The sequence below is a fragment of the Petromyzon marinus genome, chromosome 17 (genome assembly GCF_048934315.1).
Source record: "Petromyzon marinus isolate PM22_M1 ecotype Great Lakes invasive population chromosome 17, UKy_Petmar_22M1.pri1.0, whole genome shotgun sequence".
In the NCBI taxonomy this organism is placed as follows: Eukaryota; Metazoa; Chordata; class Hyperoartia; order Petromyzontiformes; family Petromyzontidae; genus Petromyzon; species Petromyzon marinus.
In genome coordinates this window covers 13,979,051-13,998,033 of record NC_133683.1, presented here as the reverse complement: position 1 = coordinate 13,998,033, position 18,983 = coordinate 13,979,051, and the positions used below count along the sequence as shown (strand labels likewise).

Sequence of the window (18,983 nt, the reverse complement as noted above, 5' to 3'; positions counted from 1 at the left end):
CCTTGCAAGAGGCAATGTTTCCTGTGCCTCAGTGGGCCTCTATTGTCATCTTCTAGTTAAATAATGGATACTGGATATTCGTTTTGCCATGAAATCCACCGAAAAATAGAAAATTGTTGAAAAACACAAATTTATATAAAAATTGGCCAAACACATTGTCGACATCGTAATCAGTTATTTTTTTTAAAGCCTAAATCTGTAATAAATCTCAGAGCCCCCAAAACATAGGCTTTATCAAATTAAATTCCAAGTGATCACCTGCTCAAATGAGCATCAAGGCGGTGCTCATCTTTTGTTTACAGCCCTGAGCCAGTGGTGTAAATTCCACATTGCTATGGTGGTGGCTCCTTTGAAGCTCGCGCACTTAAAAAAAAACACACAGGAGTGGACACTTCGATAATTACTAGTAAAGCAGGTCAAGGTGACATCACCATTGTCGTGCATACTCTGCATATCACAGAGACACGGAAGAGGCAAGGAGGACATCCGCACGCACGTCTGACCTAATGTGCCGGATCTGTGAAAGCAGCAGGAGCAGCTGGGAGAGGCGACGCGAGTGTTGCGGCGGGGACGCCTCAATGTGGCCGATGGTGCTGCCCAGGGCGTCCATCACCTTCTCGAGGATCTGCTGGATGAGCTGCACATTCGTCTGCTCCCCGGCGGAATTGGAGAGGCAGAAAAACACCCCTGCAGGAGAGAGCAGTTGTCAGCACGAAACAGAAATTCATAGAAACCCGGGCTATATTTAGAGATTGATTTAGTGTGTCTGTCTTCAAGACCACTTCGATTTCATAGAATATCCGTTATGGAAATGAACGCAGACTTTTTAAAATGTATATGTAACAACGTGAGTTTGATCGCACACCATGGATAATATCTGTAAGGAATAATGTCTGTGTATATCAGTGTATATATATATTTTTTTACACAGCTGCTACATGCCCTATGGTCCAAAACAGTGGCCTGTAAGAAACAGCACTATCAAAGTAGTAAAAGGTAAGAGTGAACGCTCGTTTTAACTTGAGCAAGGTTACAAGAGCTTTGGGAAAAAAAAATGAAAGGCTGTACATTTATTTTGTACATCTAATTGGACTTCCTTAACTGGCCATAGCTTACATCGGTGAAAAGTGCCATCTCAGCCTCTTCTTTGATTCGGCATTTAGCTGCTTTGGTTCCTGATGGCGTCGTAGCTGCTGCTGCTGCTGCTTTCCGGTCGCTATTTTTTCGACCCAATCCTGGTTACTCGGTTGGGGACACGGACCTTGTTGATCTGGACGACATCCCAGCCGGTACCCTTCTTCTGTGGTCGTCACGTGCATTGGATTCCTTTTTTTTTCTTTACGCCCAAAGTCTCAGCACCGCCCTTTCGCCGAAAATCCTCCTCCTTTTTATCCAGGCTTGGGACTGGCTCAGCTATCCACTGCATTGTGGAGTTAAATGGCAGTTAAGTAAGTCCAGTTAGGCAATGATAAAACCTTGTCGGAAAGTGATTTCTGGTTGGTTATTGGTATTATGACGCACACGCACTGCCTGTTTGTCAATCCACTGCTGAATAAGGGCACCCTCACTCCAAGTGGGTCGCCGGCAGGGGCGGAGCAACAGGGGGGGCTGGGGGGGGGCTTAGCCCCCCCTGAAATTTTGGGAAAGTCAGTAATCGGGATAACCGGATATCTGGCTGCTGCAAAATGCTGCAGGCTGCCACCTCGTACTGCCCTGCAGGCTGCCACCTTGTGTGCTGCCCTGTAGGCTGCCACCTTGTGTGCTGCCCTGCAGGCTGCTTGAGCGGCAGCCTTTCGAACTTATCGAACTTATTAGCCACATCAGCGGCTCCGACCTATTAATAAACTCCGCGTTCAAATCCAATGAAATTTGTTTTATACATTTGTGGCGCCCTTTGGAAAACATAAACACTGGATATCTCAGAATATTGAAGTCAGCTCCCCCAAAGTCAAAATCCTGGCTCCGCCCCTGGTCGCCGGTATCATTTGACCCAGCTTCATCACGCTGATCAGGGTGCGTTGGTGAAGGTGGTTAGCATGTACATGTAAGCATAGAAGTACAATACAACAGGGGATTTTGCTGCAATCCCTCCTGCTGCCCACGACGTAGCAAAGTTGCATTAATCAAGCCGTGCTTTTGACTCTTGGTGGTTTGCATTCGGATTTAGTTTGTACATGATGTTTGTAATGTGTTCACATTTCTGCTCCTGCCACTAGAGGCCGCTAATTTACCAGAATGTAAAAAAAAAGCTATTGCTTCTTGAGTGGCATCACAAACATGAAACATGATGATTCATAGAATTCAAAGGAATCATTACAGTGAACATGTTGTTCATAGGGGCTGTTTTTGCCATACTTCACAATGATGGCCATTGCGGGTTGGTGAACATTTGCAATGCATTTGGAATACAGAAGGCATCTGCGTTGCATGTTAACTCTTTATAGAACTGAAATAAAACAGTGCCAAGTTTTAAATTCCACTACATTATCATATGGGGGGAGTGGTAGTACAGTGGTTAGTGCACTGTGCTATGAACTCGGTGACCTAACTTCGATTTCCCACCATGGCTAACATCAGTGGTGAGTATTATCTGTACCTATTCTGCCTTTCACCAACCCGCACTGACCAGCTTGGTGAAGTATAGTCAAATAACTTCCACGAATGACATGGTATGGGGATGCCTCCATGATTAATAAAAGGCTAAAACATTAGTATGGTTAATCTTGGTTCTTTCGGTAAAGTCACGTAGAAGGGAAACGATAAAATAATAAAAATATTATTTTGGAATTATTTTATTGCTTCCCTTCTACGTGACTTTACCGAAAGAACCAAGAATATGAATCCCTGCAGTCACGAAAGATTTAAATGAAAATTAGTATGGTTATTCATTTTAATGTAGGAGCAATGAATGTGAACATTGGAAATAATTTAGTTAAGTGTTACACTTGTTCCCCGATTCAAGTCATCTACCTGTCCCTCAGTGTAAGCCCAAGCATGCATCCTTTCATGATACTTAGCATACTTTTAAGTTTTTCATTTTCTCTATGAGCCACATTTCATAGCTGGCAATATGTATGCATACACTTTAATATATCTTGACTTGACCTCACACATTTGCTTGACCACTATTAAAGAGATAGATAATAGGCTTAAGACAGGTCAATGAACTAAAGTGATACAACGTAATAAATGGAGGCATACTTAAACATATGTATACATAATTGTACAAAACATGCTGATAAGCATGTACATACGTATATGAAGACAAAACCGATACTCATACAGAAGAGATAGATACATAGATGCAAGTACCGTACATAAACATTCATGGTAATTAAACACGCGTTTTTTTTTAAATGTAACCAATCAAAATCAACAGAAATATGAAACAACCAAAAGACATTGACGAAAATATCTAAATGTTGAACTAAGGCTTCCCTTGTGTTAAACTTTTAACTGCCAGTGCAGAGAAAGTCAAGTGGCATATCAAGATTAGTGATGTTTAACACAAGCAACATTCCAGGCTGTGGCATAAATCAAAGGCGCAGAGTAGGCATGAGAACTCTTCTAACTGGCGTTCTTGTCATTATCGCTCTCTCTCTCTCTCAGCCGCTTCCCACAAAGCCTTGAACTGGCCTTGCAGCCCGGTGCCAATACAGTGCATGCACAGTTTACACGATAACTGCCGGTTGAAGGAAAGCAGCCATGGTGCCAGCCAAGTTCTTTCCCGAGCTTGTCGACACTCGGAGCCACCTCCACCACCGACCGCCTTTACCACTGAAGACCAAACCCGGACATGTCTAGACTGTGAGCCCCACTGGTCTAGTCTGTGAGCCCCACTGGTCTAGACTGTGAGCCCTACTGGTCTAGACTGTGAGCCCCACTGGTCTAGACTGTGAGCCCCACTGGTCTAGACTGTGAGCCCAACTGGTCAAGACTGTGAGCCCCATTGGTCTAGACTGTGAGCCCCACTGGTCTAGACTGTGAGCCCCATTGGTCTAGACTGTGAGCCCCACTGGTCTAGACTGTGAGCCCCACTGGTCTAGACTGTGAGCCCCACTGGTCTAGACTGTGAGCCCCACTGGTCTAGACTGTGAGCCCCACTGGTCTAGACTGTGAGCCCCACTGGTCTAGACTGTGAGCCCCACTGGTCTAGACTGTGAGCCCCACTGGTCTAGTCTGTGAGCCCCACTGGTCTAGACTGTGAGCCCCATTGGTCTAGACTGTGAGCCCCACTGGTCTAGACTGTGAGCCCCACTGGTCTAGACTGTGAGCCCCACTGGTCTAGACTGTGAGCCCCACTGGTCTAGTCTGTGAGCCCCACTGGTCTAGACTGTGAGCCCCATTGGTCTAGACTGTGAGCCCCACTGGTCTAGACTGTGAGCCCCATTGGTCTAGACTGTGAGCCCCATTGGTCTAGACTGTGAGCCCCATTGGTCTAGTCTGTGAGCCCCATTGGTATAGTTTGTGAGCCCCACTGGTCTAGTCTGTGAGCCCCACTGGTCTAGACTGTGAACCCCACTGGTCTAGACTGTGAGCCCCATTGGTCTAGTCTGTGAGCCCCACTGGTCTAGTCTGTGAGCCCCATTGGTCTAGACTGTGAGCCCCATTGGTCTAGACTGTGAGGCCCATTGGTCTAGTCTGTGAGCCCCATACCCCATGAAACCACCGCCATGACAACCTTTATGGGGTGCCCTGAGGTGTGTAAACTGAGCATCTTTTAATTTTCTGGAAATGGCAAAGCTGTGGTTTGTTAATACAAGTTCGTTCACTTTTACAATTATATTTTAGGATGCGATGTACCGTCGTAATTCTATATACAGTGAGGGAAAAAAGTATTTGATCCCCTGCTGATTTTATATGTTTGCCCACTGACAAAGACATGATCAGTCTATAATTTTAATGGTAGGTTTATTTGATCAGTGAGAGACAGAATAACAACAACAAAAACCAGAAAACTCATGTCAAAAATGTTATAAATTGATTTGTATTTTAATGAGATAAATAAGTACTTGACCCCTTTGCAAAACATGACTTAGTACTTGGTGGCAAAACCCTTGTTGGCAATCACAGAGGTCAGAGGTTTCTTGTAATTGGCCACCAGGTTTGCACACATCTCAGGAGGGATGTTGTCCCACTCCTCTTTGCAGATCTTCTCCAAGTCATTAAGGTTTCGAGGCTGACGTTTGGCAACTCGAACCTTCAGCTCCCTCCACAGATCTTCTATGGGATTAAGGTCTGGACACTGGCTAGGCCACTCCAGGACCTTAATGTGCTTCTTCTTGAGCCACTCTTTTATTGCCTTGGCCATGTGTTTTGGGTCATTGTCATACTGGAATACCCATCCACGACCCATTTTCAATGCCCTGGCTGAGGGAAAGTAGGTTCTCACCCAAGCTTTGACGGTACATGGCCCCGTCCATCGTCCCTTTGATGCGGTGAAGTTGTCCTGTCCCCTTAGCAGAAAAACACCCCCAAAGCATAATTTTTCCACCTCCATGTTTTACGGTGGGGATGGTGTTCTTGGGGTCATAGGCAGCATTCCTCCTCCTTCAAACACGGCGAGTTGAGTTGATGCCAAAGAGCTCAATTTTGGTCTCATCTGACCACAACACTTTTACCCAGTTGTCCTCTGAATCATTCAGATGTTCATTGGCAAACTTCAGACGGGCATATATATGTGCTTTCTTGAGCAGGGGGACCTTGCGGCGTAGTGTGTTGCCAATTGTTTTCTTGGTGACTATGGTCCCAGCTGCCTTGAGATCATTGGCAAGATCCTCCCGTGTAGTTCTGGGCTGATTCCTCACCGTTCTCATGATCATTGCAACTCCACGAGGTGAGATCTTGCATGGAGCCCCAGGACGAGGGAGATTGACAGTTCTTTTGTGTTTCTTCCATTTGCGAATAATCGCACCAGCTGTTGTCACCTTATTCATATTCTTAGCTCTTTCGGTAAAGTCACGTTGAAGGGAAACAATAAAATATATAAAACAATACAAATTCTCACGACGTTTTGACCATAACACAAACGGTCATCATCAGGAGTGAAAAACCAACGGCAAGAAACATTTGAAAGGGGCGGTTAGCATTTATTTATTTATTTGTAGACGGTGTTTGTATTTATTAATTTATAAAAAACCGTTAGCACCACGGGCAGTGATTTGGCAGTTTATTTAGAAGGACGAGTCCATCTATGTTCTGAAAAGAGGAGGGGGGAGACGAAAAATTAATGTATGCTGTCTGAAAGCCACCGTAAGCGTGAACAATCAATTAAGACCTGAAATGGTTTATCAAATCCTTCCAATGATTGCTAAGCCAGAATCCATCTTCTCGGTTGAAATTGTCTCTGTGCTTGTATATGTGGATAGCCTCATGAACGAATCTCTCATGGTAGCCAGATGGCTTACAAAGAACCTCTGTCTTGGAGAAGTCAATGTCATGTGAGCCTACTGAATCATAACAATGATCTGCCACGGCCGAGGTGTTGGTCCTACCGCGTTTAAGGTCTGCTTTGTGTTCACGAATGCGGTCCGAGACATGGCGTTTGGTTTCTCCAATGTAACTACTACCACAGAGGCAACTTAGTTTGTAGACACCAGGGTACTGTATGTCCGGAATCACATCTTTTACAGACGGAACCAGATCACGGATTTTATGGAATGTGTTGAAACGGACCTGGATCTTGTGTTTATTCAAGATTTTGGAGATCTTTTTTGTGATCCCTGCAATGTAGGGTAAAGTTATGGTTTTGAAAGGCTCCTCAAGAGGGTCCTTCTTCATGGTTTGAGTGATAGCTTTTCGGATTGTATAGTCGGAGTAACCATTAGCCTTAAGAGCTTGGTGTACGTGCTTGAGTTCACTGCCTATGTGTTCCTGGTCGGATATGCATTGGGCTCTATGGTACAGAGTCTTGATGAGAGAATTCTTCTGTGATGGATGGTGGTGGGAATCCGGTTTCAGATAAGCATCCGTATGGGTAGCTTCCCTGTAGACAGAGTGGCTCATTGAACCATCAGGTCTCTTTTTTATTAGGACATCCAAAAAAGGTAGCTTGCCATCTTTTTCGACTTCCATGGTAAATCTAATGGCTGGGTGTATGGAATTGATGTGGTCGAAGAATTGGTCTAGAGCAGGCCGGCCATGTGGCCAGATGACAAAAGTGTCATCCACGTACCTCTTCCATAAGGTTGGGCGCAGAGTGGCAGTCTGGATGGCGTCAGTCTCAAATTTCTCCATGAAAATGTTAGCTATAACCAGAGATAGGGGGGAGCCCATTGGGGTGCCCTCAGTTTGTTTGTAGAAAGTTCCATTCCAAGTTAAGTATGTATTGGTTAAGCAGTGTCTCACCAGGGGGGGTACCTCAGTGTTTAGTCCTTGATGAACCAAGTCTTCAATGATTGCGATGGTGTCAGGTACAGGAACTTTGGTGAATAAGGAAACTACATCAAAACTGACAAGCAGGTCGTCTGGGGACAGGGAAATACCCTTGATTGTCGATACCAGGTGAGTAGAATTTTGTACCGCAGAGGTGGTTTTTCCAGTGAAAGGACGCAGGATTTCAGACAAAAAACGAGCCTGTTTGTAGGTGGGGGAGTTGATAGTAGAGACGATGAGACGAAGGGGTGTATCTACTTTATGTATTTTTGGTAAGCCGTATAATCTTGGTGGCCTGGCAGCAGAAGGTTTCAACGAAAACTGTTTAGATTGATCAATTAATGCGGTTGAATCAGAAATTATTTTGTTGGTTTGTGTGACAAGGCTGTTGGTGGGATCTCTTTTTATTTTTGTATAGCTACCATCGTCGAGTAATTCTTTAATTTTGTTGTTATATTCTATTTTATCCATGATGACAGTAGCATTGCCCTTGTCAGGTGAGAGGACTACAATGTCATCTCTCTTTTTAAATCTATATAATTCAAAACGCTCATCTTTGCTGAAGTTGATAGCTGGCATAGCATTTTTGAGGGTTGCAGCGATTTCAGATCTTGCTACGTCTGCAGCGATGTGACCCAGGCCCCTGAGAGCAACGTCTACTTGGGCAATTATATCATTAACTGGTATGTGTTTAGGTGTGACTGCAAAGTTTAGACCTTTAGCTAAAACGGATTTCAAACCATCGGAAATAGAACTGTTCCTGCGATTAATTACGACTTTGTTAACATCTAACTTTTTGGTGTGTGGGTCCGGTCTTTTGTTGAAGAGGAGGTTAAATTTGGAAATCAGGTTGTCCTTACATTTGGTCGACATAGTAGCAGCTGAAGAGGCAGTCATATTGTCTACATGTTCCCAATCCGATGTGGACATTGTTGCCGTCAATGATAAGTGTGATTTGTAGAGTGTCTTGTCTAATTGATTTAGTTCGGTGCGTATAAGTCTGATTTTCTCTGAGATAAGAGCTAAGCTAGTTTTGAAAAGAATTCGTTTCGCATTAGAAGAAGTTACAGCAGCAGAAGTCAGTGTAAATGCGATTGGTATTACCCCAGAGTCGCGGCATCTCTTCAGAAAGGTGAGAGACTCGATCAGCTGAGCCTTCTTATGCCGGAGTTTGTTGAAGGATCTTAAAGTTATATGGAAACCCTCCCCGTAGAGGCGGTTAAATTTTGATTTAAAGCTTTCGTGACTGCAGTAATTCATATTCTTAGCTCTTTCGGTAAAGTCACGTTGAAGGGAAACAATAATGTATATATAAAACAATAAAAATTCTCACGACGTTTCTCACCAAGCTGCTTGGCAATGGTCTTGTAGCCCATTCCAGCCTTGTATAGGTCTACAATCTTGTCCCTGACATCCTTGGAGAGCTCTTTGGTCTTAGCCATGGTGGAAAGTTTGGAATTTGATTGATTGATTGCTTCTGTGGACAGGTGTCTTTTATACAGGTAACAAGCTGAGATTAGGAGCACTTCCTTTAAGAGTGTGCTCCTAATCTCAGCTCGTTACCTGTATAAAAGACACCTGGGAACCAGAAATCTTTCTTATTGAGAGGGGGTCAAATACTTATTTCCCTCATTAAAATGCAAATCAATTTATAACATTTTTGACGTGTTTTTCTGGATTTTTGTTGTTGTTATTCTGTCTCTCAATGTTCAAATAAATCAACCATTAAAATTATAGATTGATTATTTCTTTGTCAGTGGGCAAACGTACAAAACCAGCAGGGGATCAAATACTTTTGTCCCCTCACTGTAAAGGTACAATAAAATATGACTCTATAACTGATTAATCTCTTCAGTTCTCTGCCCAAGGGCAGGTTCTTGGCTAAAGTCTCCTTCATTGATATTTATGTTTTCCCCTTAATTTCTACAATAAATATCTCCTTTCTTTAAGTCGCCAAGCAGCGTTTATCCTTTCACCCCCAACATCCACCATTTTAGAGCCTCCTCGAGCAGGACTTCCTCTCTCACACCATCTCCAGTGTGTGCAGTTCACCCCGCACATCTACATCCTCTGGCATCCAACCCTGTGACATGACATTGTTTAATCGGGGCACATACACAAACTCTGTGGGGCAGAGTTTGTGTAGGTGTCTTGGCGTCATGTTAGGAGACCACGTGACACTCAAAACTTGACAATGCAGCCGTCTTCCAAATTCCTAACCATCTGCCACTACTAGAGCTACGTTGCTTTTACAATAGTAATAGTTATAAATAATATTGACTACATTTTGTATTCAAGCCAATCTTATCAAGGAACTATGCGAACATTCCAATTCAGTAATGTGAATATCATTCTTAAGATTTATACCCTGACGCCTGCAAACAATGACCTACTCATTTAGAATGAATTAACGTGATTTTAAACATCCACTGTGAAGCAGACAGCGCGTATTTTAGGCTTAATACACTATCGCAGTATTACCCAGGGCAGCTTGCCGGACTTAAACAACTAACCCCTGCAACAAGCGGCGAACACGTTTCCGCCGGGCCATGTTGTAGCCTCGCCTAAAGCCAGCACTTCCAGGGCCCTCAGCCAAACACGAGAGTGCACGCACCCCCTTCCTTGCACGTGGGTCCTCATGCAGTTTCACCGCCTGCACACTCGACAGCTCGACTCACCCGAGTTGAGGAGGATCATGGCCTTGAGGCAGACGTATTCCTCCCGGCGGAGATGCAGCTCACGGAAGCGACTCACGGTGACGAGCAGCATGTCGAACATGTCCAGCATGCCCTCCACATTGCGCGCGTCCTCCCTGCCGGACACGCATGCACACGGGCATGCTTACTACAACCGCCTCATCCTCGCAAACAATCTTTCAGAAGAATCAGAATATTTATTTAGACTTCAGGAGGAATCCAATGAGTAATGAAGCTCATTGGATTCCTCCTGAAGATGTCCCATAGGGGCGGTCAGCAATTGAACTATCGATATATGGGTAAGAATAAAAGTTACAAGTAACATTTGCGAATGTGGTTGTAGCCAGATACCACCGAGAGCAACACAGCAGCTCCTCCAAACAATGTGCCGGACATTTCGGGTCCCGCACATTTGCTCAGGTTATTTTTGTATCAGAGCCATTGCATGCAGGGGTCACAGTCCAAATTTTCCAAAAATGTTTAATTGCTCTACAAATGAAAATTAAGAATAGGTTCTACCCTTTTTGGCAATAAAACAGGTGTTAAGATATTCTTGGTTCTTTCGGTATTGTTTCCCTTCTACGTGACTTTACCGACAGAACCAAGAATATGAATCCCTGCAGTCACGAAAGCTTTAAATCAAAATTTCGGTGTTAAGATGTTCAAACACCAAATTACTGAATTGGGAAAATCATAGAAATAGTCTTGAGACTCAGTGAGCTGGTCCGAGGATAACAAGCAGAATTATAGTTATATATTATAAATATAGAAATAATGAAATTCACACTCACAAAGCTCAAAAGCGTAACAACAACTACTGTAGACGGCATTGCTTGACCACACCTCCACACCACGTATTCTCGACCTCGATATTATATACTATTTGTGTTTTGCTATAATACAGATGTAATGTCATGATGACACCTGCTGGCTGGGAAAGGGAAGCACAGGTACGGGCACCGCTAAGACAACATCCAATCTGAAAGGGAGAGGTATCTGGGGCAAAGGTCATGGGCGGGGTTGGCCGAGATTCTCCGGGAACCTGCTCAAAGGTTCCACGATAGGGCGTGGCCGGAGGCGGAGCCTAGCCGCGCCTGGGGAGATATAAGCGCGGGCGGACCGGGGCTCGGGGTTCGTGTGTGGATTCTTGGGTCCGGACTGCGTCGCTGCTCGCCGTCATCTCTCTCCGTCGTCTGGCCACATGGAAGATGTCCTTACGGGGTTTCCATCGCCATCCTCGTCACGCCGTCAACCAGCGGCATAGCCGAGTGAGGGCGGTGGGACCACGCCGAGTGATCGGCTGTGTGTAGCTAGTAGAGACTTTAATATCTAAGTGTTGTACTCAGAGTGTGTTATGCCCGTGAAAAATAAAGAAGAAGTACCCTCTACACGACGTGTCGAGGAAGTCGCTCATTACACAGGTATCCTTCGATTTAAGAACGTTCGGTTTACAACATTTAGCGTTAACGCAATTGGACAAATTACGGACACTTTTCAATTCACGAAATCGAATTTCCTCGTGAACAAAATTTCACGCACCACGAGGTCATCAAACAAGAAGCACCCCGGAGGCTCCGGCATCCATCCACTACAGTGTCACGGTATTCCTACAGAGCAACAGCAACGCCTCCACATTCTGACAAATAAATAACCTGAAAAGGTTATTTATTTTAGCTTTAATTAAATATTCAATTGTTTTCATGTATATGTTCTTTATTATTATATTTGTATTGCTAAAAGTGATAAAGGTGTATATGTTGAGGTTAGGAGTAGAGTTGGAATGACCGTCCAAAACACAGCCCTACTCTTTGTACTAAGTTAATGGAAAAAGTATATTTATGAAATGTTTTTTGCGCATATTTTGTGAATAACGCATCCCTTTTGTAAATCAAGGGATACCTGTACAAGTATGTGGGCACTCAAAATAATATTACAAACCAGTATATTGCTTTGTGATGAAGTACAAAAGGCAACAAGAGAGAAAAAGGCCAAATAAAAAAAATGGCAGAACAGGAGAGAGAAGGACCATCTAGATGAATACCTGGCAACGAGAAGAGAGGCAAAACGAGTGGTAGCAATGGCAAAAAAACAGCATTTGCACAACTCTACCAGAAGCTTGACAGCAAACAAGGTGAGAAGATGGTATACCATTTGGCGAGAGCCAGATAGAGAAATACCAGGGACATTGACCATGTGAATCTCGTTAATAACAGTGAAGGACGAACAATCTTGGATGAGATAAAGGTTCGAGAGCGATATAAATAGTACTTTGAGAAGTTGCTGTATGTGGAAAACCCGAGACTGAAATAGTTCAGGAATATCCAATAATTGAAGTAGTTGCAGATATAGAGACGAGGTAGTAGAGGCTCTGGGGAGCATGACACATCAAAAGGCAGTGGGGCCAGATGAGATTCCAATTGATGTGTTCAAATTAATGGAAGAAAAGGGTATTGAAATATTGATGGGGCTGTTTGGGAAAATTTGGATGGAGAAGAAAATGCCAGATGCGTAGAGACAGAGTACATTGGTTCCCATCTTTAAAGGGAAAGGTGATGTATGTCCAAGAGTGTGGGAGCTTCAGAGGAATAGCATTGATGAGTCACACCATGGAACTCTGGGAAAGGATCATAGAAAGGAGACTGAGGAAGCTAGTTGACATTGGTGAGTCAGTTTGGATTAAGACAGGGAAGGTTAATAATGGATGAAATCTTTGCAATGACAGTATTGTTTAGAGAGAAGAAACGGGACCTGCATATGGTGTTTATCCATCTAGAGAAAGCGTATGACAGGGTACCTAGAGAGCTCACCTGGTGGTGTATGAGAAAAAGGTATTCCTGATGCATATGTCCGGCCGATCCAGGATATGTATGAAGGAGGTAAATATGCATGTGCGAAGCAGCTGTGGAGTGTCGGAGAACTTTCAAGCCAAGGAAGGACAAGGGGTGAGAAATGAATAAGCGAGAGGAAGGACTCAAGGTGGTAGAAATCACAGAGAAGGTGAGAGACAAGAGGCTGGTGTGGTTTGGTCACGTGGAGAGATAACAGCAAAATTATGTTGGTCAGAAGGTGCAAGTGATGCAAGTGGAAGGAAAGAGATCAAGAGGAAGGCAGACGAAGAGATGGGGCAATGTGGTACAATCGGACCGAGGAGCGGGAAAAGATGGCGCAGGACAGGGCCGCGTGGAGAAGGTTGGCAAGGACAGCAGACTCAACATGAGTAGGACAAACGCGTGGAAGAAGAAGAAGAAGTACGTACATTGCCACTGGATTGTGATTATAAAGCAGATATAATGGGGCATCCCACCCCTATATCATTCAAATGTTATTTGAGGTCACTTTTCTAAGGAACCTCTATTCATTTTATAAAACCTCACTGAGTCTCAAGTCTTCTTCATGAGGATCCTGCATTCGGATATTTGGCCAATGTCATCAATGAGGGTTTGGCTTCATAGGCCAGGAGAAAAGCTATCTACACAATACAATCCATAATCTATTTCTGTACTGCCATCTCCTTGGCCACTCACAGCCCAATCCTACGACACATTCTGAGTGATATGGTTGGATGCTCACATAGTACAATAATGGGGCACCTGTGTGGATGAAAACACAAAAACAAAAGTCCTTCTCTACAAATAAAAGGTAAAATAACATTTTAGTCCATCGGCCTTTGGCTTTTACAGACATATTTTTTTAAACAATATTTGTTTCATCAGCAAACACTGGACCAGTTTTAACTTACAGAGTTCCATCAGCAGTCAAACCTGTTAGGCACATGCTGCTCTTTATATCCGATAGGTGCGCATTGAGGCCATCCAGAATGGCAAGGCCTCCCTGATGGGAGGTCAAGAACCCACCCTAATTGTTGTAGGTTAACAAAGTGGGAGACCGTCATACGCACCACCCGTGTCCTCCGCACTGCCAACTTGCTGCCTTTAGCCACCCAACATTCTGCTCATTATTTTGAGCACTGCGCTTCTGTCGTTGGCTTGCTGTTGCTGTAATTTTTTTACAGTACAAAATACGCTCACTCAAATCCCTGCTCCATTAATACTTCTTGCATTCACCTCACAAACCATATGAATGCTAATGTGTAAATATATACGTGAAAAGATTTCGTAAAAATCAGAAAACATAAAAACTCAGCATGCTTTGCATGTCAAGATGACATCACGATTCTAGGGCATAATCTCCAATTTCATGAGCTGAAAACTCGGTGTACCAGATTAATTGATTCGTCTCCTCTATGCTGTGTTAAAGCACCACCACACTGCAGCTCACAACACGTATCTTTCTGCTTCTCCTTTGCACTACGCCACTTTGGATTTCCTCTGATTGTCTTATTCCCAAACTTTTACAATAATAACCTGCTCGATTCCAGGAGCATGTTTATACTATTGTCTATTCAAACTTTGACAGTGCTGTTTGTTGCTGGCTGATAGACGTGTTGAGCCTTTGGGCCTGTGCTCAGCAGCTCATTGTAAATAAAAACATGTTCTGCATTCGCCTTATAAACCATATGAACGCTCATCTATATATACGTGAAAATGTCTTCAACTGAAAAACCTCACAGGAAACTCGGTATGCTTTGCGTGTCGAGATGACATCCTAATTCTAAAGTATATTTTGCACACGGAGAGTTACACGCACTGGCTCGGGAGAGCCGAGACTCTACAAGGTTCAAGCCTCGTAGCAGTCCAATGGATCACTTCTGCAGCGCAAGTGCGCTTTATCTGCAGTGAAGGAAAACTGACATTCCATGCTGCTCTTTACAGGGTAAGATAGAGTGTGAGCAATTACTAAACTTTTGAGCTTAAGAAGTAAGTGCCACGAGCATATTACATAATAGAGATGCTGTTAGTATCTTTGAAGCCGCGAGAACAGATAGATCTAATGGGTGAAAAAGAGACACGTTAAAGTACTAAGAAGAAAAACAGATGCCTGACCTGCTCGCATTCTCTGCTTGCAACTGAAGCTGGAGAAGTTAATGTGTGTGTCATTTGAAGCCATTTCTCATTCCGGAAATAATAACGGTTCTGATGATGTCAATCCGAAGCGTCTAAATTGCCCATTCAGAGCCATCGTGTGTTTAAGAGCTATTTGGGTGCCTGTGCATAATGCGCTGCAATTACAGAACATTGTTCACAAGTGTCAGAGCTCACTCGCTCTCATTCCACAACAGCTTGATCTCACAAACTGTGCCGAGCAAGGCCACAACAGAAGAACTTCCGAAAAACTCAATATTGTACATTCCTCTGACCGTGAATTTCCTCTTTTTACCCCCATGAACATTGGCGGGCATCCTTGAGCTCATACGAATGGGTTTTGTGTGGATGCCCTTCACCACACATTCCATCCCGTTCACTCGTACTCTCTTTCGCTGCCCTACAGGTCATTGTACCATACAAAGCACTCTTCCCCAACCACTGCGAGTCTCCGGCACAATTCTCTGCCATGTTAACGATCAAAAAACAAAAATAAGATGTGTTGTGCTCAAAATATGTGCATGTACAGAAGATAAGCAGCTGAGTTCTCATCAATTCAATATACTTTAGATTTACCATCACCCACCCAGTCTACAACGCGATTCAAAATCGTGGTTCGATTTGTTGTCATTCCCCGCACCTCCAATAAGCACAGTTGGCTATGTACGGTGCAAAAGAGTACATACAAATATTGATGATTGTTTTCGTCTTGTTTTTTATTTTCTCAGTTGCATCTAATGCCTCTCATTACATATTGATACTAATAACAATTATTATCAGCCAATATCAATTCACTGCTGGATGAAGGTCTCCCCAAGCTACCGCCACCCTTCACGATCCTGCGATGCGACACTCTCTCCAGATCCCACACGGGAAGTGATGTGGAGAGTTAGTACAAAAGGGTATTTGACAACCGCTTTGAAGAAGACCCGAGAGATCCAACTGTTTACCTGACTCAACAGAACGAATTTAGGTTCCTTCATTCAACTGGAGCTGTCACTCTTCAGATGTGGAAGAAAATAAATTAAACAAAAACGTACGTCGAGTGTTAATTGAATTACCTTCATCATGAGCACAAAAAGAGGGATGTTTAATTAATAGGAAACACAAAAGCTTTGTAGATGTGCAGATGCTTCTTTGGCTGTGGAATGAACCTCAACCATTTTGCACCGCATAATACTACTCCTAATACTTACCCCCTAATACTATTCTACAATAATAATCCGCAATAATACTCCTAATACTACTCCTCATACTACTCCACAATAGTACTCCTAATACTACTCCACATAAACGTGAGAACTCTGTTCAGTATGCAGGCTTTTGCAATAAAAAATAGACCCATCGCGCCGCAAATCTTCATGACACTTCAACATGAGCGCGCTCATTAATGCTTTCCTTGCCAGCATCAAGGACCCTCACTGAGAAAATTGTTTTCAGTCTTTTCATTGTGACATCAAATTATGTTAAAGGTAATCAAATTCCCCCTGCGCTCGAGTGACAATATGGGGTTTCAAGATGCTCTCCTGAAAAGCTGAGGTCATAAACACAAGGCAGATGTGGCCCCATCCATCAGCCTCGACGCAGATGGCACATAACTGCAAAGACTATACGGATCACCATTTGTTTTGCAGAAACAAATTACGTCAGCACCCCCCCCCCCCAGGGATTCCAATTAAATATTAATATATTTTATATGACCAGGTGAGGGTCCATTCAAGTTTTCATCCTTTTAGAAAGATTGCCTAGGTAACTGACGTTACGCAGAAATAATTTAAAATCTGTTTTGTAATTTAGTTACAGAAAATGTTCATATTGACAGCATATGATCAGACTCCAGAAGTGAGCCCGATTTATGTATACTTTTATCCCAGCTGGATATTTGAACAGCAGGAGTGCTACTTGCATTGTTGCCTGGGTCAGACAGCTCGACTGTACACTAAGGAACTCAAAACAAGTTTTTTGGCAGCGGGCACGGGTGTCTGAGACGGATGCTGCGATTGTCGTTCTCAGACAGGAGAAGCTACGCAGAAGCCTGGAGGAAAACGCGGCAGGTGAGTGCTGGAGATGTGACTGGGCAAACACGGTCGCCCTGGGTGGGACGCGCGTTTGCAGCATGGGGCCGGAGGACCGATTGCCGAGACGGGCATCGGAGCGATATCCACAAGTCAGGTGACCAAGAGGAAGGCATAAGAGCCTATATCGGCTTGAAAACAAACTCAACCTCAATCGGGCTCGTAAAGTTATTGGCACTTATTTGCCTGCTGCTCCTGAGTGTGAGCAGCGCCTGGCTGATTTAAATCAATGACCACCAGCTGTTGATCCCTGAAACAATTCATGCTCCAACAACAGTGTTACTGTTTTCCTGGTGCCGGAGTACAAAACGACTTCTAACATCAGATAGGATTTCTCATAACTACGAAAAAACAAGAGTTATAACATCGGGCATTCCGAAAGTTACACTATTACAAATGCTCAGAAACACTCGTAAGTCGATCTAAATTTAAGTATAAACTATTATTATTTTACCAGGTAAGTACCCACTGACCTATATATAAATTTTTCAGAAGCGACCTGGCGACAAAGTGGCTTATCACGTGAAAATGTATAGCAGCCAAATACTCTAAATTGTGTGTTTCTAAATGCGGAGGGAAAAACCGCAGGAGCCGCAGAATAATCCACGTGACCACAGGGAGAATATGCAAACTCCAAATATATAGGTGTCAGGGTCGAACCCACAACCTGCTGTATATCACATATGCTAATATACTGTAGTTTCAAACAAATATAGCACAACAAATGTCAGCAACATGGGAGGGAATATGATGAACTAAAACTAAATTTGGAGCAATGCACATGCAAGTTAACACACAATGGCTACGTCATCCATTGCTATTAATTCAAGTAATGTACATTTCTATTAAATCATTGATATCCCATTACAATCACTAAAACACCTGTGAAATGTAACTGACATTTGAGAATATAATATGACAATATCTCTGACCTTGAAATTAAATCTCGTGTGATCAAGTGGTCCCTGTACAATCGTCTCAAGATTATGAAAATGTTATGCCAGATTTGAAGGCATCAAGACTTTACGACAGGACACGTAAAAAGAGATCAATTATAACGATGCATACATTTACGACACGGGCATCAGATTGCGTGTATAAGAATCGATGTTTATAGATGTGTACTTGCAGTATGTACAGTAACACCTAGAGCCACAAGTGACCAGCACACCCACCGTCACGTTTAAACAAATCCGTTCCGAAATCAAACCGTTACTCTGCATCGCAACAAATCATTGCATCGCCGGGCTCGGGGTGGGGAGTGGGGAGGGTAGGCGTTGGCCTGTCAATATACCTCGAGCAAATTCGTATTTGTTTTCATCCAGAGCCCAGCTCTAAGAATGATCGTCCTATGATCCCTCAATCTCCAAGCAGGGTCCCGGCACTCCCAGAGAGAAAAGAGCAGAGGAGGGGCTCTCTGGGCTCTGGATGAAACCTCACACTCTTCTGTGAGCTCCTCCGTTAAAGCCCAGAGCCACACACGGTTTTATATTTCTAAAATCGTGGCAAAACGCCGTGTCTGGGACATATGTGTTAAAGAACGCTAATGGAGTGTTTCAAAGACTGTTGAAGTAAAAGGGTGGCTAATGGATTATGAATTGCAAATATTAACTTTTGCATATCGGCCTTTAAGAGAAAATGTCTCTTATAATGAATCGGATACGCCTCTTAGCTCTGAAAGACATTCCTGTAATGATTCTCCACCATCACAATTTGATTGTCACAATTAAGGGTCGCAATTCAATTAAAGAATACAAAAGTGCATTCTGGTGCATTGCAGCATGTCGTACAAACTTATTACGAATATAAATTATTCTCACATGCACAATTGAGCTTGTGTAACTTGAAAATAATAG

General features: G+C 43.5%; 1 protein-coding gene across 2 annotated transcripts in view; it reads right to left on the bottom strand.

Annotated features, from left to right (window-relative positions):
* LOC103091711 (estrogen receptor) overlaps positions 1 to 18,983 on the bottom strand; it is a 98,009-nt gene that overhangs the window by 7,297 nt on the left and 71,729 nt on the right. For both annotated transcript variants that reach the window (XM_032956080.2, XM_032956079.2), the window contains 2 exons: positions 10,053 to 10,186; positions 504 to 687 (listed from right to left, as the gene is read on the bottom strand). In XM_032956080.2, coding sequence (XP_032811971.2) covers positions 504 to 687; positions 10,053 to 10,186 — 318 coding nt within the window. The remainder of the gene's footprint in view (positions 1 to 503; positions 688 to 10,052; positions 10,187 to 18,983) is intronic.